Source organism: Phascolarctos cinereus, unplaced genomic scaffold, assembly GCF_003287225.1.
Source record: "Phascolarctos cinereus isolate Bilbo 61053 unplaced genomic scaffold, phaCin_HiC Scaffold_726;HRSCAF=1367, whole genome shotgun sequence".
NCBI classification, from domain to species: Eukaryota; Metazoa; Chordata; class Mammalia; order Diprotodontia; family Phascolarctidae; genus Phascolarctos; species Phascolarctos cinereus.
In genome coordinates this window covers 224,655,507-224,682,570 of record NW_027556098.1, presented here as the reverse complement: position 1 = coordinate 224,682,570, position 27,064 = coordinate 224,655,507, and the positions used below count along the sequence as shown (strand labels likewise).

Below are 27,064 nucleotides of genomic sequence, written 5' to 3'. Positions count from 1 at the left end.
TAGCCAAATTTGTTGGTTCAATAAGCTTTCGTCATGATCTACCATGTCCCTCATTGCCTTAAGGCCATAGAGGTTGCATTTCACTCCTCCCCCAGGTTCTTTAGGACCCTTCAGGGATTTGGTGTGTCTAGGCTCTCTGCAAATGGCTCCAGCTCCCCCAAATGTAGAGGGTGCCTCCTGCACCCCAATTCCATTTATCCACTGACAGACTAGATTTTACAAAGAAATATTTACTTCAAAAGATATAAGATATACAAATTTCCTCCCCCAACACGTGGGAGACATAATCTTTCTCCCCTGCTATGCATCACCTCAGTGTCTGGAGAAGGAAAGAGAATTAGGTTCACAGTTTAGCTCAGTTCCTATAGAGCAAAGATCCAGTTCCAGGATCAAAATCCTCCTTAAGCTCAAGTCCCAAGCATCCTGGCTGCTCAGGGCTGCCGTGCCTGGCTGGCTAGCTGCACAGTTCCCCCTACAATCCTGGCTCCAAGGTCATTGTATTTCAAACTTCCCGGTTTGATATCCCCTCTAGCACTTGAAACTAAGGAGGACAGAACAGCAACAAACCCTCCAGGTCCATTTCTCAGAGAGGAAAAGAGGAAAAACAGAGAAAGAAAGTCCTTTTCCTCTTCTGGGTTCATGGTGCCCATGCTGTGGGTGAACTGTGATCTTGATCCTCTGAACAGAGTGGATAAGCATGTCCAAAAAAGAGAGGGCAGCAGTAAGACAAAGACACTCGGGCTCAGTCTCAATCTCACAGTTTTAAAGATGCAGACAATCCATAAAATGAGGCTGCCTCCACCTATGTGGTAGGGGACACAGAGGCTTCCATGTTAGGCAAGCTGGGCATGCTGAATCTTGGATTACATATAATATACATATTAAATTTATATAATATGTAAATATGCACACACACATACATACAAACATACAGAAACGCACACCTACTTTCCCAGATGCCTCTAGCACATAAGAATAGTACCTCTCCTTAATCTATCAACCAGCAAGCATCTGTTAATATCTACTGTGTGCCAGACACTGGGCTAGGTGATGATGATATAATAACAAAAGTGAAACAGCCTGTGCCTTCATGGAGAAAATAACATGAGGACATCTAGCCATGATGGCTGCCTGAATGAAGGCACACTACCCAGTTCTCTTGTACCCATTCCAGCAAAAAAACCAAAACAAAACAAAAAACCATAAAATTTGCATCAGATTAAATAATGATCAAGAAATCCAATGAGAAAGTATGGTGACTTCTTTTACCACAGCTCTGTATAAAATATCTGCATTTATCCTTATTCCATAGGCAACCTCCAAAAAAGCCAGTGCCAGCACAGGCAAACAAACTGTAACCTCCCAGCTGAACCAGGGGAAGATGAGAGGCCAGTGTAGCAGGCAGCGCTCTCTGTCTGAAGGCAGCAAGAGCCAAAGCTCCGGGGTGATTATAAACACATAGCAGCGCCGCTGGGAAGCCATGGCAGCCAGGTGTGGTAGCAACTACTGTGAGTTTGGCTTGGACCAGAAGACTTCAGAGCTCTGAGGTCCTAGCATAAAGAGGCCTGAATATCTGGCCCTTGACCTCAAAGATGTGACCTTCCTCTACCCCCATCTGCATTCCCTGGAAGAGGAGCTTTGCACAGGAACCCAAGTAGCCAAGGAGAAGCCTAAGTAGTACTGGCTGCCCCACCCAAAAGTACAGAAGGAGGAAGAGTCTAGTCTTGGCACAGAGAGACTGCCTCAAACACTTAGCAGCTGTGTGACTCTGGACAAGTCATTTAACTTTTGTCTGTTTCAGTTTCGTCATCTGCAAAATGGGGATAATAATAGCACCTACACCCCCCCCCCCAGGATTGTTGTATGGATCAGATGAGATATTTGTAAAATACTTAGCACAGTGCCTGGCACATAGTAGGCGCTATACAAATGTTAGCTATTATTATTGTTGTTATTCAGAAGAGCAGTTAGGTGGCACAGTGGATATACCTGGAGGCAGGAAGACTCACCTTCCTGGGGGCAGCTAGGTGGCACAGTGGATAGAGCACCGGCCCTAGATTCAGGAGGACCTGAGTTCAAATCCGGCCTCAGACACATGATGGCTTACTAGCTGTGTGACCCTGGGCAAGTCACTTAATCCCACTGCCTAACAAAAAAAACCAAAACAAACAAACAAACAAACAAACAAAAAAACCAAGACTTACCTTCCTGAGTTTCAGTCTGGCCTCAGAGATGTGACATTGGACAAGCCACTTAACCCTGTCTGCCTTGGTTTCCTTATCTGTAAAATGAGCTGGAGAAGAAAATGGCAAACTACTCCAAAAAAACCATACACGACTGGACAACCACAACTATGTAGAGCCAGTTTCAATCAAGCAGTAGTGATGGAATATAGATTGTATGGAATGGTAACTCACAGTGGATGCTGCTGTGGCTTGAAAGACATAACTTCTCTCAGCAACCGGGCCTACCCGTCTTGTGAGTGGGGGCAGCATCATTAAAGACACATGAACCAATCAGGTGCCAGCCAGCTTTGCCTTCCTTTTAGAGAAAACTAATCACTGTCTCAGGAGGAAAGGAAGAGGGGTGGGCCTAATCCATGTTGGAAAAAAAGGTGCTAAGGGAGAGTGAATAATTAAGGAAGATTCTTCATTTCAAAACTTAGGTAATTGAGAAAATAATTCAATTTTATATTGTCCAGTAAATGCTGAAACCCAGTAATATCATTGGTTAATGTAGAGTTTAAACCTCTACTTGTACTTCTAATAGGTTTGCAATGATCACTTCAATTCACTTAGAAATAGCTTTAAACTTTCACAAGGAGCTGTATCTGGTGGCACAAGTTTCCCTTGCTGATTTAAGGATCTATTTTAAGTATTCAGTTGTAAAGATCAGGTTTCATCCAAACCTCTGTTACCGACACTGGGTTCATGACCTTTGGAGTCCTTATTATTTGTAATTTCATCATTGTATTTTAGTGTATTCAACAGTATTTTGTCTTGCCAGTGTCCTGAATGACTTTTCCTTATGATGTCATTCAGAATAAAACTCCTCACTTGATGAGCAAACCCTGCTAACAGCTGTTATTATATTTCTGGTACACTAGAAAAAAATTGAAAAATTAGAGAAAAGGTTAGATTATGGGAGGAAGTTAAATCAAGTCAGCAAGCATTTGTTATGAAAAATTATTTGCTAGGCACTGTGCTAAGTCCTAGGGATACAAGTACAAGCAAGAGGATAGACAGTCCTTGCTCTCAAGAATCTCATATTTTAGTAGGGGAAGACATCACGTAAATGGGAGCTGAAAAGCAGGGGGTGTGGAAAGGATGGTACCATCTGGGCATGTTGATGAACTCCAGAGGATGAATGATAGCTAGTCTGGGCCCCTCCTCCAAATGGAGGTGCCAGGAAGAAGAAAATGACATGGAATTTTGGACATGTGGAGTTTAAGATCCCTATGGGACATTAAGAGGCAGGTAGGCGGCTCAGCGGATACAGTGCTGGTCCTGGACTCAGGAAACCCTGAGTTCAAATGTGGCCTCAGACACTTAACTAGCTGGGCGATGCTGAGCTAGTCATTGCTTTACTCCACTGGAGAAGAAAATGGCAAACCACTCTAGCATCTTTGCCAAGAAAATCCTATGGATGGTCCTAAAGAGTCAGAAACAACTGATCATTTTATTAATTTAGGACAGGGGACAGTTAGGTTTCCAACAGATACAGGATTGCAGCTCAGGAGAAAGGTAAGAGAGAGACAGGTAGGCTTTGGAGTCCTCTGTCATGTTAATTGAACCCATGGGAGCTACTGAGATTCCCAAAAGAGAGAGTATGTCTAGAGAAAAGGTTTTTTTTTTTCAAAAAGAGTTCACCTTAGACCCTTAGAGAGGCAGCATGTTGTTGAGGAAAGATCAGTGGATTTGGAGTCAGGAGATACCGAGGTTTGAGTAGTGACTCTAACACATTAATAGCTGTATGACTGAACCAGTCACTTCATTTCTGTAACTCAGTTTCCTCCTCTGTAAAATAGATAAAGTAAGACTTAGTTTGTCCCACAGAATGGTTGAGTAAAGCTCTTGGTAAATTTCAAACAAATTATATAAATGTGGGTCATTATAGTACTTAGGTGTCATCCTTCCCAATGATTCATAGGTATTACATATTTCTCTCTCTCTCTCTGTCTCTCTCTCTGTCTCTGTCTCTCCCTCTGTCTCTCTCTGTCTCTCCCTCTGTCTCTCTCTCTCTCTCTTTCTCTCTCTCTCTCTCTCTCTCTCTCTCTCTCTCTCTCTCTCTCTCTCTCTCTCTCTCTCTCTCTCTCTCTCTCTCTCTCTCTGTATTCTATGACATTTTCCCTTGGCCCATCCTGTCTGGTTTTACCATGCAGCTCAGATAGGGGTGTCCTGCTCTTGTCCATTCTCTCCATACTTGGTCACCTTAGCAGAGTGAGGCTGCAATGACACCATGCAATCCTCTTGTCCCTGGTAGGATTGTTATGTTCCAAGATCTTGTCATTTGTAAGTCCCTCTTGACATTTTTTTTCATACCAAGCACAACCCAGGGGGAACAATGATGAAACTGCATAGGAAGCCAGATGGAAGGCCTGGTTGAGGCTGGTAGTGTCAGTTCCTATTTTCTCTTCAGACACCTTCCCACTTGCTCTGCTTCCTTCCTTCTGCTGAAGTATGGCCTTCTCATATCATTACTGTATCGCTTAAATTGTTACCTTTTCAAATATGTATATCTCATTGACTCAACTAGATGTTAAGCTCTTTGGAATGAGGCATCAGCTCTTATGCTTTGTATCACACACAAAACACAAAACCTGTGTTATAAATGTAGCAGGAGACTAAGTTAAAACAAAGTACTTGCATGCCATAGACAAGCTTTGAAAATTGTACCTCTGTGTATTAACTTTCCACCACAGGCTTTGAGCCTTCACCCTACAATGAGATTTGATTTCCTTCTGGCCTTAAGGATTTCTGAGGGCTCTGTGGTCTTGTCAATACAAGTACTCCTTGTTACAAGGCAAATCAAAACCTTCAAATGTTGTACAACTCTCCTCCCCGTCCTTCAATAAATTCTCCACAGGGAGGTCCACCCAACACACTGAGAGCTTTCCTCTGCTTCTCTAGGTGTTGTGTAGGTACCAGTGGATCACATGGACTGCCTGTCACTATAGTCATGTAGTTCTCTGATGGTATCATTTATGCTACTTCTCTTGTTGGTGCCCTCATCTTTAATTATTCAACAGTGTGATCGTTCATGACTCATAGCCCCACAGCATCACTGGAAGAATATTGTGTTTAAAAGAAGGGCCTTTGTTTCAGTGAGAAAAGTTTAGGATCATTAAGGTTTTTTCTAATTTCAGTATAAAAACATCCCTTTAAAAAAAAGTTGCTCCCTACTTTTTTTTTTGACACTTGGGCTTAAGTGACTTGTCCAGGGTCACACAGCTAGTAAGTGTCAAGTTTTTGGTCTGAGATCAGATTTGAATTCAGGTCCTCCTGACTTTAGGGCCGGTGCTCTATCCACTGTGCCTCCTAGCTGCCCCTTTCCCAACTTTTCATAAGACAATCTATGCAGATAATTTTCTTAGCTCAATTTTTTTAAAAAAAGGATAATTTATCACAATTTTTATAATGGCAAAGAAATCTTAGCATTTTAAAATATACAAAATAATATAATCATTGTGCCATATTCACTGTCAGAAGATCATAAATTTATATATGGAATGGATCTTCGAGGTTATCTGGTCCTTATTTTGCAGTTAAAGAAATTGAGATTGAGTGAACTGCTTATGGTCACACTGGCTTTAAATGGCAGAGCAAGAATTTGAAGCTAGGTCTGCCCATTAGATTGTAAGCCTATATTTGCCTTTCTATGTATGTTCAGCACTTAGCACAACGCTTAGCACATAGTAGGAGCTTAATAAATGCTTGCTGACTTTACTTTGCCCCCAAATCCAAGTCAACAAGTCAGCAAGCATTTATTAAACTCCTACTATGTGCTAAGCGTTGTGCTAAGTGCTGAGAATACAAATATTAAACAGAAAGAAAAGAAGTCCTTGGCCCTCAGGAACTTATGATAAAGTAGGAAGATAGCACATAAGATATAATACATAAAAGGAAGCTGGAAAGTGGAGGGAGGGTACAGAGAGAAGGTCCCTATTGAAGAATACTACCTCCCAGGAATAAAGGAGAAAATACTGTAGTGGCACACAGCAGTTGCCTGAATCTTTACACCTGTATGCTGGATGAAATGGATAATTTCAGAGAAAACTAGAAAGACTTTTATGAACTGATGAAGACCTAAGTGAGCAGAAAAAGAACAATTATAAAATAGCTGTATAGGAAAAGCTTTGGTCTATTATCATTGCATCGATCAGAATGAAGGTAAAAGACTCTGCTCCTTCCCTGACAGATGTGATGACCTTAAAATGAAGAGAGACATATATTTTCAGATGTGGCTGATGTGAGAATTTGACAGACTAAGAAGCTATGGAGTTTTTGCCCTTTTTTAAAATTTATTTTTATTTTTTTTTCATTTTTTGGTTAGAGGGGAATTAGTGGAAGGGACAGAATATTTTTTAAATTATATTCAACCAAGGGCAGCTAGGTGACACAGTGGCTAGAATGCTGGCCTTGGAGTCAGGAGGACCTGAGTTCAAATCCCATCTCAGACACTTGACACTTAACTAGCTGTGTGACCCTGAGCAAGTCACTTAACCCTGATTGTCTAAGGGGGGAAAAAAAAGAAAAGAAAGAAAATTATATTCAACTCAGTAGCTAGGATATTTGGGTTTATCAAATATTATTCTACTAGATTCATTCACCTGTTGTATTCCTAATCTATTCCACTGATCAACTTTTCTGTTTATTAATCAGCATCAAATAGTTTTGATTACTGTTTTGTACTATAGTTTGATGTCTGCTGCTGCTATGCCCCCTTCCATTTCACTTTTTTTATGATCTCCCTTGAGATTCTTGACCTTTTGTCCCTTATAAATTTTTTTATTATTTTTCCTAGCTCCATAAAGTAACTCTTTAGTAGTTTCATTGGTATGTCACTGAATAAATAAATTTAATTTCCATAGTCATTTTTATTGTAATGTCAGAGCCTAACCATGAATGATTAATATTTCTGCAATAATTTAGATCTGTATTTCCACAGAGTATTTGTAGTTGTGTTCATAGAGTTCCTGTGTGTGTGTTGGTGTGTAGACTCCTAAATATTTTATATATTATTTCATTATTTTGAATGAAAATTTTCATTTATCACTTCCTGCTGCGATTTATGGATAATATTCAGCAAAGCTGATGGGTTTCATATCCTTCTACTTTGTTTTATTTTAGTTGTTTTATTTTAGTTGAATCTTTAGGATTCAGAAGTAATATACATTACCTCCAGGGTCAACTACAAAATGCTGTTTGCCATTTAAAGCCCTTCATAACCCAGCTTCCTCTTACCTTTCCAGTCTTCTTATACCTTACCCCCCAACACACACTCTGATCTCAATGGCTTCCTGGTTGTTTCAGGAACATACAGTTCCATCTTGTGCCTCCAGGTATTTTCTCTTGCTGTTCCCTGTTCTTGGAATGCTCTCTATCCTCTGCTCCAACTATTGACCTCTATGGCTTCCTTTTAAGTCACAACAAAAATCAAATCTTTTTTCAGGAAGCCTCTCCCAATCCCTCTTAATTCTAGTTCTCTCTGTTCTTTATATGTTCTATCATAGTTTTATTATTGTTTTTTTTTTAAATAGTGTAGTACAAGTGATTAAATTTACGTTCAACTTTTCTCAAACATATCCACTGTACAAAGTACTCTCTGTTAATTATTTCCTTTTATACTGTATATCTTACTTTGTATATATTTGTTTGTGGGTTGTCTCCCCCATTAGAGTGTAAGCCTCTTGAATGCAGGTGGTGGGGTACTTGAGGTCCAGCCCTAAGATCATGTCTCTGGAAGCTTCCCAATTTCTCAGTAGGCCCTTCTCCTGTGAGAAAATTTTCTTTTGCTGCAGAACACATTCTCTTACCAGGACAGGCGGTGCCTGGCCCAAGGATTTTTGTCCCAAGGGCTCTCCCTTGTGCCAGATCTCCAAGGTCCATGCTTCTGACCACTCCCTTCAATGTCTGGAATCAACAAAATTATCTCTGCAGACTCCCTACACTTTCCTCTCCATAGCTCCCAAAGACACATAGAGCCCTAGATTACCTAATTAGCATCCCTTGCATTCCTTTCCCATGCCCCTTTTCCATATAAGCCCCAGCACCATCCACACTCTCTTGCAGGTTCACTAAGGACCCTTGCCTGCTTTTTGCTAAAGCATGATAATAAACTTTTTGCCGCTTGACTAAAAGAAGGCTTGAGTGTGTGAATTCATTCCAGGCAACTCTGCCTTGGCATTCTCAAGGTCCTAGCATCTCCAAACCTCGTCACAGGGACTGTTTCCCCTTTTATATCCCCAGCATTGAACACAGTGACTGGCATGTAATAGGCACTTAATAGAGGTTTACTGATTGATTTATTAATTGATAAATCTCCAATGTTTAGTGTAGAATCTGGCATATAATAAGTGCTTATTAAAAACTTATTGATTAAGTACCATTCCACTGGAATTATGGTCTCACACATGTGTACTTTGCAGTCCATCATACATATCTTGTGGAACTCTTATTAACATCCTTCCATACATTTGCCTCAAGTGATCCACCCGACTGGCTAGGTAGAAGGCCTTTGTTGTGTTTTCTAGACAATGTATGAATACCACTGTAGATAGGACATCCATCAGCTAGCCTTTATTCTTTTTGGGGTTTTTTGGGGAGTTTTTTTGGTGAGGCAGTTGGGGTTAAGTGACTTGTCCAGAGTGACAAAGCTAGTAAATGTCAAATGTCTGTGGCAGGATTTGAACTTAGATCCTCCTGACTCCAGGGCTGGTGCTCTATCCACTGTGTCACCTAGTTGCTGCTATCCTTTATTCTAGTGATATATATGTACACATAGACAAATATATACATATACATATGTACATATATAAATATATACATACATATATGCACATATTTAAGGTATTATCTAAGAGATTAGGATGTTGTGTGTTTTACTTTGTACAGTAGATATGTTTGAGAAAAGTTGAATGTAAATTTAATCACTTGTACTGTACTATTAAAAAAACCCCAATAATAAAACTATGATAAATTATTTTGTACAGCAAGGATATTTTTGCAAAGTATATAATCACCTATTGGTTTCTCTATGTTTTTTTTAATGAGTTAGGAGTTTTGTATAAGCAGATTGTGTCTACAATCTGGACTCCTCTGGATTCTGAGACAGAAAATTTTCATTTTACTGATGAAGAAACTGAGCTTTTGAAAGGTGAAGGGTAAAATATTTAGATAGCCTGATATTAGACTTCTGTTTTAGGAGGGGGCTAGCTTATCTTGCAGAATTTTGAAAGAGGTTTATTTTGAAGGTAGATGCTCCATGACTGAAGATAATTCTTTCCAGATGTTTCAGCATTATTAATAAGACCAGTATGAAACTAATATTCCTGTCCATAGTATGTCTCCTGCATCACTACTTTTTATAAACATTAATTGTCATGAAAAGCAGGGTGAATAGCAAGTGGATAGAATGTTACAATTCTTTTTTTTTTAGAATTGTTTTCAGATGTTTATTGGATCTGAAGTCCAATTCTCATTTGAACCTGTTTTTCAGTCCTCATTATATGAGTTAATTCTTGTTCTCACAGCTGACACACAGTCACATGATTACATGGTAACCACAGCTATCACTGGCTTTTCTAGCTACCTTTTGGTTGTATCTGTCATGTTAAGTGTTTCAAGCCAGGGAAAAACTGCAGTGTTAATAGGCAAAATGTGAAAATGTATTGCACAGTCATGAGAATGGCCATTAGTAACATATTAGATAAATTAGCAAAGAACAAATGTGAATTAGGCCACAGCAAATGTAATATTTCTTGTGATTTTCATGAATTTAAACCAGTTTATAAATGTTTTGATTCCTCTGGCAGATGTCCTTTCCCCTTTTGATTTGCATTTTTATGTTTGCTGGCTGTCTAGGTTACCGAATGAGGAGTATTATTCATTGATAGGTAATGCCAAATTTAATATCTGACCTTTATGTTTCTGTCTGTACAGTGATGAAAAGCAAAGCAACATTGATCACAGCTCTGTGCCCTCTTGTGGTAGATATAATAACATCATCTTGTAGTCCCTCATGCAGGAAATGCCGTTTTTCCTTCAATAACCAGAATCCTTTTACAGGAAGTTAGGTGTGGTCTTTCCAAGGAGAGTTACACCACCACCACCCCCCTAATTTTTTTTTTTAAATAAAGCATGATGGAATTTTAGCTGCAGTCTTTTTGGTGTGAGCCTACCAATGCCAAAATCATTGGATGAAAGATTCTTCAGGGGGTAATAATGCTTTTTAATATTATTTCTCTACTTGTTTTCTGTGATTCTGCTCTAGACAACAGTCAAATTCATAGAAATTCTGCAGTGGGACCACTTTCATTTTCATAACTAACCCTTTTGTGGTTGCTAGATTTCATTTTTAAAAAATCATGTGTTATTAGAACATCCAAGAATATAACGTTAGGATGTTTTCAGATATGTCCATTGGGCGTGCAGGGGCCATTTTCATACATATAGATCATATATATTATTTACATATAATATAGGTATATGTGTATATAGTTTTATATATTTACACACACCTATACCTATATACAGGTAGGCATGTGCCTATTTGGGGAGATGAAGGAGGAAGATTAATGATACTATGGAGGCATCAGTTTGTTCAGAGGGCTCTCTGATAACATGTACTCATTGCAGCTGCGCTGCTCCCAGAGAAGTCCGATGGGTATGCTTCAGAGGAAAATACTGTGGAAACAGCCCTGTATTCTATTCATACGGCTTATCTGGCCCACTCTGTAAGAATGAAACTATGATTATTTCACATTGCCATCAAATAATATATCTCATCTATTTAGATGTTGTGATGTGGGGTTTAAAGGGTATTTGGAGGAAGGAAAAAACAGGTGACAGCTCTTAAAGGTTGCATTCAGGAGTTAAGATTTGATTTGTTCTTCAGTTCTAAATACAGTAGATTCTCTTGATAATGCTTTTTCAAGGATAGCTTTTGGTGATAGGTTTTCCATCTTTTGATGAGAGCTGCACCACACAGTATTATATTATGCACCAGGAGGGTATGATCAGAACCTCTGTGTAACTGAATCTATGACGTGGCAATCTCCTGTAAGGGATGAAGGATCAGTTTTCTTTTTTTTTTCTACTTTATCTTTAGCTTCAATTTTTTTAACCAAATCAAAATCCTGAAATAGAAGCTACATAGCTGGTATTTTTTACTTATTGCAAAATGGGTACATTTTAAGTAAATGAAATATTCCCAACAGTTTGCTAAACTGTTGTATAATGATTAATTTCCAAAGCAATCATGTTAGCCAGCAGCAGGTTGCTAAGTCATGAGGTCCAGCTACAGATGCCCTGATGTAAATGACTTCCTGTTCCGTTTGGCAGGAGCCGTGACCCTGCCTGTAGAGCTTTCTGAGCAGTTCTATAAAAAGGTAGGGCATCCCCTGCACCTCCCCATAATTTGCTTGCAAGCAACATGGGCAGGTCCCCAGGCAAGCTTTTACCTGTGTTTCCAGTCCTCTTTACCAGGTGCACTGATTAATTTCAAGGCCCTTGGAGGCACTAATGGGCAAAGAAGAGAGAGAAAAGGGTGGGGAGATCTTTGGAAATCCTTTGTGCTTCCTTTTTTATAAAATTCAATATGACACACTCTCTCTTCTCCATCTCTCCCTCCCACTCTGTTTTCCAATTGTTTCAGACAGTCTGCTAAAAGATGGCTGCCAAAAATACTCACACAAGTAGAACAGCAAGCAGAAACATCAAATATCCATTTCAGAGCTCTAGATTATATATATTTTTTCTAGTAGCAGCTATTTAAAATTTTGTTTTGGACATGGGAAGTTCGATTAACTCATTGACACCTATCATATAATATCGCATATTGATGAAAGACCCACCTGCCTGTGGAGGAAAAAGAAAACCTTTAAATTGCCATTCCCTGAATGCCAAATGTTGCTTTCATTTTTTATGTTTATATGTAGATATTGATATAGCTACAAATCTTGGTTTACATATTTTGTCTCTGCTCCTCGTATAAACGTTTTAAGTAACACCGTATTATTGTGTTTGTCCTTTATCTTAATACTCATTGCTTTTTTGTCCTCTCATGTTTCCATAGCACTTTCTTATGCAAGAAGCTAAACGGTAATTAAAAGGTGCAGGATGAAAAGATGGCACAATCAGTGCTGGTACCACCAGGACCTGACAGCTTTCGCTACTTCACCAGGGAATCCCTTGCTGCTATTGAGCAACGCATTGCAGAAGAAAAAGCTACAAAACCCAAACAAGGACGAAAGGATGAGGATGATGAAAATGGCCCCAAAGCAAATAGTGATTTGGAAGCAGGAAAATCCCTCCCATTTATTTATGGAGACATTCCACCTGGAATGGTGTCAGAGCCCTTGGAGGACCTGGATCCATATTATATCAATAAAAAAGTGAGTCCTTAATATGATTTCCTTTACTATTAAACTCAGAGTGAAGTTGCAAGATAGCTCCAAGTTGAGTTCCATGCAGGATGAGGCTAGAACCATATAATGAATGACATATATAAAACATTACTAGGATGCCAGGTGAAGCCAGTCATGAACTAAACCTACTATCTCTGGAGTATTTTGGATAGCTTAAGTTGAAACTGCACCCCTGAAACTGACCTAGAATCAGGGCTGTGCTGGTACCAGCTCATACCAGTTTAAGAGAGCCAATTATTAAATTTTCAGTGTGAGCATTTATACCTTAGAAATTGACAAATGCTACAGATTAATGATTTATTGTTTGGTTGATTACCTAGACTAAAGAAAGCAATGACGAAAACATTGATGATTTATATTAAATTTAAAATATCTTGGGTATACATTTAAAAATATCGGAGAGCTAATTGTTAAATGATACCAGCATGCCATTGCCTCAAAATGAATAGGCACCTGGGAATAAGAAGCAAGGTTCCAGGTAAATAATTGTTTGCCATCTTGAATTCTAGTTCTACACTGAGTGAGACTAATATTTTACCAAGTATTTAGGAAATTCAGATCCAGTAGGAGGAAATTTTTGCCTGGTGAAACAAACACTGAATATGTTCAACTTCTTTTGAAACTAAGAGAATTCCATGATACTGCCATTTGTAAATTTCAAAATATCTTGCTACACAAGGTATCTCTACCACAAATACCTTAATATTCAGCAAATTTAATTATTTAAGAATCTTTTTTCTTTCTACTTTAAATGAAAAAAGCAACAAAGCACTTGAAAACTGAGGGAAAAGTGCTAGAATAGAATTTAGAGATAAGAAGGAACATACTTGGGAAATGCTAAAGGTCATCATGAAAAAATTTTTGGTTTTGTTGAAGATATGATTCAAACCACATCTTAGTGCTCACCTGAATGATGAATGAAATTGACAATTTCTTCTTTTAAAGGTTACAAAAAATGTAAATTTTCTCTACTCTCACTTTTTGACTTTAATAATTTTGTCATTATATTAATTTTCCTTATTGTACCTACCAAGTAAAGGAGAAGCATATAGAGTCACCTTGGAAACAAGGCACATATATACATGTTAGTTTAATTATGTTATTGGATGAGGGTTAGTACATTAATATATTGAGATTGAATGGAATAATATTGAAATCAGCACATTTCCAGATAACTTGCCTTTTTCCCCTCTGAATGCTTAGTCTAGTTAATTAAGTACACTAATTAGTGCTGAGGAAAAAGTAAAGCAGAGTGTGTTTAAAATCTCATTACTGTATGTTCTAAATTCCATTTTACGTGTTTTTTTTTCCAGACATTTATAGTATTGAATAAGGGGAAAGCAATCTTCCGATTCAGTGCCACTTCTGCCCTGTATATTTTAACTCCTTTCAACCCTATTAGAAAAATAGCTATTAAGATTTTGGTACATTCATATCCTTTTCAAGTGGTTTAATACTGCATGCTGTTTGGTTTTTATCTTTCTGTATACTTCACTTTAAAGCCAATGTGATTGCTGTTTCTCTACCCTATTTCTCTTGTTTCTTCTCTCTCCTCTTATTCAATAAGGAAATCAGAGGTAAGTGAAGTACTTCTCTTCTTTCTCTAATTTTTCTTCTTTCTCAAGTCAATCAATTACATCTTTGTCCTCCTTCCTGTTTTTCTCCTTTTTTATATAAATCTGCTTTTCCTGTCACTTCTTATTTCTCTCCATATTATGCTTCTAAATTAAAATAGTATAATGTTATATTCATAACATCAAGTAAAGTTTGAGCTCATTTATTTTGATGGATTTACTTACAGGAAAAAATAATTTGAATCTCATACCTATTTTGATGTAATTTGAATATCCTAGTATTTTTATATGAAGACAAAGCCAAGGAATTATTACTGAATATTTCTTGGAAATTTGTTTTCATTATAATATACTAATGCACTATGTATTTTGTTGACTCTAATCTATGATTCACAACTTAATTGTGCTTTTGACTGCCTTTCAATTTAGCATTTAAAGATCTCACAGAAATTCTACTGTTGATATATACTGTAATATATATAATATATATATATATATATATATATACAGATATACACACGTATATGCATTATATATATGGGTAGGTATATGTATATGCATTAGCTTTTGAATAGTTCTCAAATTATGTTTTCCATGACAACTCTATTTGTCTCCTCAAATTTTCTAAGACTTCATCTTCATTATCAGTCCTGCCCACTCCTACAGAGACCAACTGCGTTAATAGAAAATGTTCCTCTTGAAACCCAATTCTCTTTTAGCCTCATAGATTTCTCCTCAACCAAACCTGAGCAGATCAAACTGAGCAAGAGACAGTTGGTATTTAGGGCAAAATATTTGAAGTAGGTTCTGAGAAGGAATTAACATAGAATTAGTGAGAGGTCTAGAAAGTCAGGGCAAAAGAGGTTGAGATAGCAATTGTTTGTGGACTTAATCCAGACCTTGGCAGCTAGGAGAGAGACGAATTGAAAAGATATGAATCATAGAGCCCAGGGTTTGCCTAACCTGTGTATGTCAAATACTTATGAACTAGTGAAGTTTCAAATTTTAATTTAGGGAGATGTACCTAAAGTCCATAAGAAAATGATATCTTTAAGTATCAGAATTGAGAGAACTAGTTTGGCCTGGTGGTAACCTATCAGTAAAGGCATCTAGGGGCACTATGATAATGTTAGTTCCTCTGAATGCAAGCACTGGCAGGTTCTATCCAATTTGAAAGACTTGGATTTGGGGTTTGGAGACAGTTTGTCCAAAGGCCAGACTGGCTGAATGCAGAGAAGTTTATCACAAGAGTTTCATTTCAGTCATTGTTAGCCATAGGATGATGAGTTTTTCAACCGTATGAACTGAGAGAGATGATTACCAAGTAGTAAAGAGATTTTGGTGGACATAGTACCCTTACCAGTGAGATTACAGATTCTTGTAGTATCTTAGTTGCATGTATATAGTTTGCATCCCATGATTCCTTAGTTCTTCACACTAAATGGCTGGCTGGCACTGTTGTAATTGTGGTGCTTTACTATAGAGAAAGGGTTGAGGACAAAATAAAAGGTCTAGGTCATTGTGTCAAGATCATATTCTAAAGAGGAAAAATCCTGCAGTCCCTTTCACACTGGTGCTAGAATCGACAAGATATAGATGGTAGAGAATCTTCTGTTTGATAATGTTTTAGGTTGTTTCCTGACAGGATTATTTTCCTTTTGGGTTATTTATTATATAAGGAGAAGTAGAAGAGAAGAAAAAAAGCCTTCAGTAAACACTTGCTATGTGCTGGGCACTATGCTAAATGCTTTATAAATATGATCTCATTTGATCTCTATAGCAACTCTGTGGAGTAAGTGCTATTATTATCCCCATTTTACAGTTAAGGAAACTGAGGCAGACTTAAGTGACTTGCCCTTAAACTCTCAGCTAGTATCCAAGAATAGATTTGAACTCAATTCTCCCTAACTCAAGGCCCAACATTCTATCCACTGTGCACCCTGTCTACCCCTAAGTAAGAGCATTAGTCCACCAACCAGCTAATGACCATTAACTATCAGAAAATTAGTAGATTGTACATGTATTAATGCTTCTGTTTTGACCATTATTTTTATTTAACAGATGGCTACTGTCTTCATTAGGAGCTCTTAGGACATAAAAATAGTTTTGTCTCTTGAACCTGGAAAACTGATAACTTGATAAATTGTGGTTATGTTTACTATGTTAGTTTGTTTTTTTCTAAGACAGCATAGTTTTGATATTCCATGATCTTCTCACATCCTGTTCCCTTACTACATATATCTGATTACATAATTAATTGGTAGCAAAGGCAAGACTGTGATACAGGTCTCCACATTTTACCTTGACAGTCATTCCCATTCCACTCCTAGACTGACCCTTACTTACCCCCATAGTTCAAACCCAATCTGCCATTGCCATAGAATCATAGGGTGAAATGAGTCCAAAAGCAAGAGTAAGAGAACTTAGCTTCTATTCCCAACTGCATGACTAGTTTCCTCATCTATAAAATGAGTGAATAGGACTAATGTTAGCAGATGATCCCTTTCAGCTAAAAACACTATAATTTGTTGGCCACATGACCTTGGGTAGGTCATTGAGTTTGTCTGAGCTTCAAGTTCTTTATGCTATTTGCCCTACCTTCTTCATGTTGTTATTGTGAGGTATCAGTGCTTTGTAAACTGTAAAATGCTAGGCAAATATCAGGTATTTTGCATAATAATGAGATTCATATTTCTTTGAATACATAATAAATGTTTAAATTTGCTTCATAAGTCCAAATTTTGAGACTTGACAAATTTATTCTAACCATTATACTTCCCTTTTTTATGCCTGAATTTCGTCTTTGAGACTAATAGATAAGACAGCTACCCTAACATCCTTTACAGTTTAAGTATTTTTCAGCTAAATACATATATATGTAATATATTACATATACACCAATGTAGCACACCTCCCCAACCCACCCCTAAGAGCCACCTGCCTCAACCTGCCTTTGTATGTGGGTATTCCCTAGAGAATGGTATTTCTCTGTGGTTTCAAAGGTATTCTGTGGGCCTGCCCTCCTAAAATTATGGCTCACTAGCCCTTACTTGGCTTCCCTTGATTGTCACCCAGGAGAGGTAGTTAGCTCAAAATAAAAGCATTTCCTGAGATCACATAGTAAGAATGGTGGCTACAAAATGTCTCTCCTCCCTCCCCCAAAAAATCTATAGCATGCCTTCCCATAAATATGTGCAATATCAGTGGGAAGAGTGGGCACAAACTTATGAGGCACACATGTAGGGAACACAGCTGGCCAAGGCCTCTGTTACTACAGAGTCTTGATTTCCTTACTCTTCTCTTGGTCTCGTCATGCTCCTTCCCCTAGCTTAGCATCTATTCTACATGGATTTCTCAGCTTAGCTCCCCAGATCTGCACTTCTCAGCTTGATTTCCATCTGCCAGGGATAATTCTTTCTGGAATGCACAGTTGGCTCTTTTCTTTGCTGCATGGGTTTATATTCCTTGAGCTTTCTCCCTTTCCTAAATCTTTCTCCTTCTATCTCTCTCTGACTGACTCTCTCTCTATGTCTGTCTCTCTGACTCTGTCTGCTCTCAGCTGGATTCAGTTTCTCCTACCAAGATGCCCTGGCCAGTAGGGTACTAGTAATCTCTTCCTACTCTATTTGACCTTTGATAAAGACATAGTGGGTCATATTCCATGAAACTGCTTCAAGTTTAGCTTTTTAAAGGCCAATGGCAGGTTGCCCTTCCAGTTTCATGAAGGAAACTCTTTCACACATCATAAACGGATAATAGGGCACAGACAAGTCTTTGTGCTTGTTTACCACATTAGCACTTTCTTACCTCTGTTGTCTGCTCCTTGTTTCTTTGATGATATCAATGAAACTTAAGAGCCACCTGCTTCCCCTCCTCTCCTCTACATAAAGGTGCAACCTTCCCCTCAAATGAAAAGTTATATTTCCCTAAATAAATTTAACCTCGCCTAATGTAACTGTTCCGAAAAGGAAACCACTTAAACAAAAGTGCTGCGAGAAATCCCACAAAGAGATCATAATACTCCTAATAAAGTAGTCTGGATGGCCTCATAGCTGTAAGTGCCGTAAGTAATTACAACTGGGAATGCTTAATGTTTTTACCATTGGACTGGCAGTAAGAAGCTTAAAATTATAGTTTCGTGTTTGCCTCAAACTCCCTCTCTTCTTGATTGTGGATGACTTGTATAACCCATCTCTGTCATGCTTTTTGCTCAGTGGAGCAATACTAGACCATCCCATTTTATAAACATAGTAGGAGAATGAAATGATCAAAAAGAGGTTATACTAATGAGAAGTCAATGAGCTCAAAACTGCCCATTTTAAAAGGCTTTTCGGAATTCTGTTTAGTTATATTGACTAAAAATGATAAGAACACAAATTGCTGGTACCGTCATTCCCAGCTTGACTCTTTCTCTCTTGCACATAGGTATGAACTTTAAAACATGTTTAAGTGTTCTTATTATGAAATCAGAGGGCATTGGATTTAGAAATAAGATTTCGTGTGGTCCAATGATTCTTCAATTTGTAGAGAATAATAATAACTAACATTTATATAGTGCTTTCTATATGTTGGCACTTTGTAATTATTATCTCATTCACAAAAGCCCTGCAATGTAGGTACTTTTATTATCCCCATTTTACAGATGAGGAAATTGAGGCAAATAGGGATTAAATGACTTGCCCAGAACCACATAGCTAGTAGGCATCTGAGGCTAGATTCAAAGTGAGGCCTTCTTGACTCCAGGCCCTGTACTCTATACACTGCACTACCTAACTGCAGACTACTTTATTAGGAGTATTATGATCTCTTTGTGGGATTTCTTGCAGCACTTTTGTTTAAGTGATTTCCTTTTCAGAACAGTTACATTAGAGGAGGTTAAATTTATTTAGGGAAATATAACTCTTCATTTGAGGGGAAGGTTGCACCTTTATGTAGAGGAGAGGAGGGTTGGACTAGATGACCTTGAGGGTTATTAGTCACTTCCAATTCTAGTTCTACAATACTAGGATGATGATGCTTTGCTGACCTAGTTGGACTGCATGATGATCAGGCAGTGAGCATGGAAGCTCACCACACATGCATGCTGATATCCTATTCAAGGAACTATGGGGAAGTAAATTAGATGTGTGGTCATTCCCAATGCAAAATAACTTTTCAGAGACAGAACCAAAAGTGAAATGGAGGTTTGAAGGGCATAAATTCATTATATTTCATTAATTCAAAAATATTTATTTGTTCCAGCATGAAAGGCATTATATTCACATTGTAAATCCTGTTTAGATAGAGATTTGGTTCTCATGTTATTGAGTTTAAAGTTCTTTTTTAAATAATATGACTGGTAACTCTTTGTACAAAAGGCAGCCTGGTGTTATGAATAGAGAGCTGGCCTCAGAGTCAGGAATATTTTTCAGTCTTTCCTTTGGCACATTCTGCTGTATAACACAAGGCAAATGTGTCTCAGTGACATAGACAACTTTTTTAGACCATAACTTGCAGAAGAACTCCAGCTATGCTTTTATAGAAGAAATTTCTTCACCAGAATTTACTTCATCAGTAAAATCAGAAATCCAGGCAAACAAAAACACAAAACTCTTCTCCCCCACAATTGTTCCCACATGTTTTTAAACATGCTAGAAACTGCATTATCTAGGTTACTATGCAGATCAAGGTTTATCTAAACCATTTTTAGCATAAGTGCACAAGGACTTTGGGTTCAATAAAAAAAAAAACAGGTGTTTATTAAATCCTTTTATGTTCTAGGTACTCTGTTAGGTGCTAGAGACACAGATGCAAATATAAAACAGTGTCTGCCTTCAAAGAGCATTTCATCAGGGTTGACTGTGTGTGTGTGTGTATGTGTGTGTGTAATGTGTATATGTATACATACATACACATATATATATATATATATATATATATAATTTATACAAAATGAATTCAAAATAATTGGGATGAGAAGGGAGGACATTAGAGAGAATCAAAAAAAAGCCTCATGTAAGAGGTGACATTTGAATAAAACTTTGAAGGAAACTAGAAATTTGAAGAGGTAAATGTGAGGAGAGTCAGAACAGGTGTCAGGATCACACTGTACAAAGGTATAGTGGTAGGGGGTCAGATTTGGTGGGTGAGGAATAGTGAGAATAACAGTTTGACTATGAAAGAGAATGATATCCCCTAAGCCTGGAATGGTAAGTTTGAAAGGTTTTAAACAGAAAATAGAGGTGGAGCAGTAGATAGAGCGCTGGGCCTATAGTCAGGAAGACCCGAGTTCAAATCTGGCCTCAGACGCTTACTAACTGTGTGACCCTGGGCAAGTCACTTAACCCTGTTTGCCTCAGGGTTAAGTGACAAATGGCAAACCACTCCTGTATCCTTGTCAAGAAAACCCTGAATGGGGTCACAAATAATCAGAAATGACTAAACAACAACTATTTGATTCAAGAGGTAAGAGGGAGACAATGGAGTTTATTGAGCAGGAGACCTTTGCTTTAGCATCTTATGTATACTGTGTCACACAAATACAGGCATAGCTCTGTACTCAACTATTGGCCAGTGGATAAATATTAGTAAAGATGATCCTAAGTATTTTTTTCCCAGAGTATTTGTTCTTCACATGCTTAATTCTATATCCCTATGTGCTTAAGGGTTAGAGGCTAGACCATTGGTAAAGAGAACTCAGCACAAGTGAGTACAAAAATGACCTCCACTGCAATGTACAATCATACAGAGCTGCCTAGAACACCAAGAGGTTAAATAACTTGCCATTATGTGAACCAAGGTCTTCTTGGCTTTGAGGCCAGTTCTTTATCCATTATACCTATATATTTATACCTTTCAAAAGAAAAGAGGCAACCACAGATTTAAAGGGGGAATTATCCCAAGCATTTGACAACTGAGTTGTTTATGTTCTTTTAGTCACTGGCCTGTGTATTTAGAAAACAGTGAAAGATTTATGAATTTTGTGTAGGATATAAGCTATGATAAATGTAAAAGGTCTAAATTTTGATACATTTGTCGTGGTATTTATTTATGTTTTCAGATTAAAAAAATACTGTACTTTTCCCTTGTTTTTCAAGGTACCCATTAATTTCAGGTATGGTATAAATAGTATATTTGTGTGTACATACATACATATCTACATATCTAAATTATATATATATTTATATATATATATATATATACCGAATGAAGGCAAATATCTCAGTACTTATATAGATAGAGCTGCCTTCATTTAGAATTCTTACTATTTGTATCTCTTATCAAATTTAGTGATTTCAAGAAAACTGCCATTTGTTAAAAATAAATGAATGTAAATTTAACAGTGTACTAAATTTGGAAGCTCAATTGAATCATATTTTTAAGGGGGCCTTGTAACTTGTAGTTTCTGCTTGATTGTTGATTTTTCTAAAGTCTGTATTTTATTTTTTTAATTAAATTTATTATTTATTTTTAACATTCTGAATTTTGAGTTCTGAAATCTCTCCCTTGCTCAATGAGGAGACAAGAAATGTGATATCAGTTATATGTGTGAAATCATGAAAAACATATTTCCACATTAGCCATGTTGCAAAAAAAAAACACAAAGAAAAATAAAGTAAAAAAGTATGCTTCAGTCTATACTCAGACTCCATGAATTCTTTCATTTTTTCATCATATGTCCTTCAGAATTGTCTTGGATTATTTTATTGCTAAGTGTAGCTACGTCATTCATAGCTGATCATCATACAACATTGCTGTTACTGTGCACAGTGTTCCCCTGGTTCTGCTCACTTCCCTTTGCATCAATTCATATAGGCCTTCCCTGGTTTTTCTCAAACCGTCCTGCTCATTTCTTATAGCACAATAGTATTCCATCATAATTGTATACCACAGCTTGTTCAGCCATTCCCTAATTGATGGGCATCCCCTCAACTTCTAATTCTTTGCCACCACAGAAAGGGCTGCTATAAATAATTCTGTACATATGGGTCTTTTTTCCTTTTTGTTTTTAATCTCTTTGGGATACAGACCTAGTAGTGGTATTGCTGGGTGGAAGGATAAGCACAGTTTTATCTCCCTTTGGGCATAGTTCCAAATTCCTCTTCAAAATGGTTGCACCAGTTCATAATTCTACCAACAGTGCATTAGTGTCCCAATTTTTCCACATCCCTTCCAGCATTTGTCATTTTCCTTTTCTGTCTCGTTAGTCAATCTGATACATGTGAGGTGGTGCTCATAAATAGGACCTAAAGAGGCAGCTAGTTGGTGCAGTGGATAGAGCACTGGCCCTGAAGTCAGGACGACCTGAGTTCAAATCTGGCCTCAGACCAAACACTTGATACTTACTAGCTGTGTGACCCTGGGCAAGTCACTTAACCGCAATTGCCTAAAAAAAAAAGAGAGAGATAAGAAATAGGGCCTATTTTTTAAAAAGTAATTTCTTTTGTTATATTAGTAATGCAACAACATCATTTCCTTTGTTGTGTTTATTGACCATCTGTAAAAAAATTTTTAAAGGAATGCCAGCAAATATTAGTGTTTTTCTATTAAATATTGTGGGATTGTATCTAAAATTCATATTCAGCTTTGACATGAAACGTGCTCCATGTGCTTAGTCAGTGCTTTAAAAATCGTAGAATTTTAGTACTGGCTGGAAAGTTTTAGAGTATGAGTCCAATGCCAGGGTCTCTACCAACTATAGAGAGGTTCATCACCAGTTTTTCTTCAAGTTGAGCAATTATTTAATCAGAGCAGGTCTCATCTACCAAATTATAAAGAAGTTGCAGTCTGCATCTGTGAAAGAAATACCCACACCAATAAGGCATTCAGGTTTGAAATGAGTTGAACAGTATATGTCCGTGATAAGAGTCTCTACTATTTTGTAAGGCTGGAAAAATTAGATTTCTGGGGAGTAGAGAGATAAAACTTCATAAAACTACATAATATTCCACATGATATAAGTATTATAAGGCTATCTGAATTTCTTTCTTTTTCTAATATCCCTTTCCCCTCCAAAAAGGACCTCTAAGAATTTATTGCTCAGTATAGATGAGGAAGATTGTTATGCCATATGTTATATGCAGATTTGGTATGTACAAAATGAGAATGATAAACTAAAGGAAAAGGAAATCATGTATTGCATTGTAATTTTTAGAAAGTTTTAATAATTTTATCTTCCAATATCCAAATATTTTATAAAAATTATCACTCATAAACTTTAGTTACTTTTTTATCTGATTCTTTTACTGTGATTTTAATGTTAAACCAAAATGGTGCTCCATGTTGTTTTAGATTGTAGTGCCATCATGTGGTTGTTTCATATCAGTCATTTATGTCTTTTTTTTTATTTGAATGTATTTGAATTCTCTATTTGAATGAAGTTCATGAATTTGAGTGCCATTAAAAATGAAACACTAATTATAACATTGATTGAAGTTAGCCCTTCAGTGCAAAGTCTCATTATATAAAGTAATTTCCTTATTAGATTCACTTAACCTGTTTCATCCTGATCTAATTTAACCATTTGAAGTCAGAAGACCTAGGTTCAAATCCCATCTCTGCTACTTGACCTTTTCTCTTTCAGCCCTATGATCTCAAGATCTGGTTGATTTTGTGTAGTATGACTGAATATTGTTATATTTTATGAGAAAAATAAAAAAAAGAATTTTACTCATTTTATAAATTATTTTACAAAACTCCTTTTATAAATATGTCTAGATTTTCATTGGCAAATGACTGTGATTGTTTTACAATGACAGTGAATTTCTTCCTACTCTTTTTAATGTGGAAGACAACTGATTTGTTGTCTTATTACTGAATTTTGAGTCATGACTCCTTTATCTTTATATGTGAATCAATATTAAACCCTGTTTTTATACATGTGAAATGGAAAACAAGCTAGAATAGAATTCTCTTTTTTAAATATTTCTTATGATACAGAACTCAATGTTTTATAGATCTACCTTGAAGTCTATCCAATATGGTCTCATTTCAAAAGTCCTCAAAGACCTAACAATATGAAAACATTATCCCTTCATTGTGGGCCTCAAGGAAAACTAGCTGACCTGATCCTGTCTTTAAAACAACTGAAATTTGTGGACATTCACTGACTAATTGATTGCTTGGCAATTGGTTATCAAAATAGTCAAAATAACTAAACTGGATCCAAAGTGGTTGCTATGGTGACATTTAAAAATAGCCCTTGTGAATATTGACTCAGCCATAGAGAAATAAGGAAAATGCAAAAATGGTACAGTGATTATTAGTAGTTTCTTACCTTTGAATTGGCAATAAGTGTTATTAGCATGGTAGTACATGATAATAAGCTTTTCTGCTGTACACTGTGTTCCTTGACTGTACCCTACTTTATTCAGCATGCTCATTATGTGCACTATTCTGACCAATTGTGTGTTTATGACTATGAGTAACCCTCCAGACTGGACAAAGAATGTAGAGTAAGTAGAAAAAATATTAATAACAATATCTTTTTATATTTTAAAATGTGCTTTTGACATCTTATTGACCTCATCATCCCACTTCTATAACTCATTCTTGCTTTTGCTTTCAATGAGAGATACTGAAACAGTTAGTTTATTAAGTTGATTAGGACATTGCTAATTTCATAGGATCATAACTCCATAGCTAGAAGGGATTTCAGAGGCTATCTAAGTATAACTCCTTTATTTTGCCAATGCGGAAACGCAGGCCTGGGTAAGCCAAGTAACTTGTGAAAGGTCACACAAGTATTAAGCCTGAGAGTTCGGAGCCAGTGCTCTTGTGATTGTGGGTCAATGGCAAGGGTACGGAAGTTGAGGGAGAAGGAAAGGGAGGACATGCTGGAATGCTGGCAGAAAGTCGCTTAAATCACAGCTTTCTCACTGGATACTTTTTACTTGTGGCCCTTTCTTCATAAAGATGGCAAGGTTTAGTGGAAAGAGTGAAGTAGTTCAAAGCTGCTGCTTACCACATCTCTACCTTGGACAAGGCACTTGATCTCTTAGATTGTCTCCAAGTTCCTGTCCAGCTCTAAGTTTATGAGCCCATAATGGTGTCATTGTCTTTATAAAGACCATGGAGGATGTATAAGAAGGAGTTTGCGTACTCTGTAATAAAACAGCACCTAATGTCTCTATGTTACTTCTTCTGAGCCCTAAAATAGATTGATTTTTCATAAGAAAACAACATTTCATATTTTTGGAATGTTTTATGGACCCAAATAGTCCACTTGTTCAAATAAAAATTATTATTGGTTAAATGAAAGTATTTCCTTGGTCTCAAGTTCAACAGGAGTTGTTTTCTTTTTAATTTGGTGATTACATTGCTCCCTTCATGACTCTTAAAAAGAAAAATTCAGATGATCCATGTAGAAACTTAAATTCATTTCTTAAGTCTTCTATCTCCCACTCCTATTCTCTCACTCAAAATTTCTCCATATCTTTGTCCTTTTCTCCTCTTCAGGTTTGGAGGATAAAGTGGCTGTTTCCCCTTTCTTTCTCTCATCTTTAGTCTTTCACCATTTTCCTTCTGTTTAAATGCATGTGTTAGGTAGCCCATATCCTAAGAAAATCACCTTGTGCTACTCTCAAGCCAACATGTAACATGTACATTAGACTGAAAGGTACCTCAGAGATCATCTAATTCAACCTCCTTATTTTACCTCTTTCCCTTCACTCCTAAACTTATAATAGCCTATATCTATCCTCTATTGGCATACCACCTACTCATTTCTTAGCCCTCTGCCTCTTGGCTTCTGACCCCACACTGTATTGAAACTGTTTTGTCAAGACCATTGACCACTTAATTGCAAGATCCAGTAGCCCTTTCCAAGACTTCTCTGACTTTTCTGCAATGTTTTACTCTGTTGACCAACCCTTCATTTTTGATATTCTCTTTTCCCTTGTTTGATCTTTCTTGGTTCTTCTCCTACTTGTCTGATCATTCTTAACTCTTCATTACTATTTTCATCTTCCACTTCCTCTTCTTCTTCCCCTCTAAATGAAAGTGTCCTCCAATCCTCTGGTCTAAGTTCTTCTCATTTCTTTCTACATTTCTAAGCCTTGGCAATCTAATCCATTCACATGGATTCAATTGTGACCTCTATAAGGATGACCCCAATATCTGTGCATTTAGTTCTGATATCTCCCCTGAGTTCCAGTCTCACATTTAAAGTGCCTGATGAATACTTCCATTTGGATATCTGGCTTTAAACTCAACATGTCTAAAACTAAATTCAATATTTTCCCCCTAAAACCTACTTTTCCTCCGAGTTGTCTCTCTTGATAATATCATATTTTTCCAGTAATCTAGGCTCAAAACCTCATAATAGGGGGCAGCTATGTGGTGCAGTGGATAGAGCACCAGGAGGACCTGAGTTCAAATGCGGTCTGACACTTACTAGCTATGTAATTTTGGGCAAGTCACTTAACCCCATTGCTTAGCCAGAAAAAAAATAAAAAATAAAAAACCCTCACAGTAGTATCTTTGGCTCTTACCTCTCAGTCCATTGTCACATCCAGGCAAGCTAATTCTACAATATTTTATCCCCATAATACTGAGTCCACAATTCTATTACTTTCCATCTGCCCTGCCTTTCTATTCTCTCTAACACCTTGCTTGATGCCTCTTATCTAGACTTTTTTTTTTAGCAACCTCTTAACTAGTCTCTCTGATTCTAATGTCTACCCTCTCTAATGAATCCTTCACACCCCTGTAAAGGTGCTCTTCACCTACTATACTTCCTGGTGCCTAGTGACCATGTCCTGCTCCTGCTCAAACACTTATTGCCTGTAGGATAATGTACAGATGTCTTAGTCTGATATTTAAAGCCCTTCACAATCTGGTTTCAGCTGGGCTTTCCAGGCTTTAT

General features: G+C 37.2%; 1 protein-coding gene across 3 annotated transcripts in view; it reads left to right on the top strand.

Moving 5' to 3' along the window:
- The window catches only part of SCN2A (sodium voltage-gated channel alpha subunit 2), a 157,640-nt gene that overhangs the window by 30,007 nt on the left and 100,569 nt on the right, over positions 1–27,064 (top strand). For 2 of the 3 annotated variants that reach the window (XM_020990855.2, XM_020990858.2), the window contains exons 1-4: positions 10,305–10,436; positions 12,295–12,613; positions 13,960–14,078; positions 24,564–24,653. In XM_020990855.2, the coding sequence (XP_020846514.1) occupies positions 12,347–12,613; positions 13,960–14,078; positions 24,564–24,653 (476 nt within the window). In that variant the 5' untranslated portion in view covers positions 10,305–10,436; positions 12,295–12,346. Of the gene's footprint in view, positions 1–10,304; positions 10,437–12,294; positions 12,614–13,959; positions 14,079–24,563; positions 24,654–27,064 lie in introns of those variants that run through there. The other variant, XM_020990856.1, reaches the window with a different exon arrangement.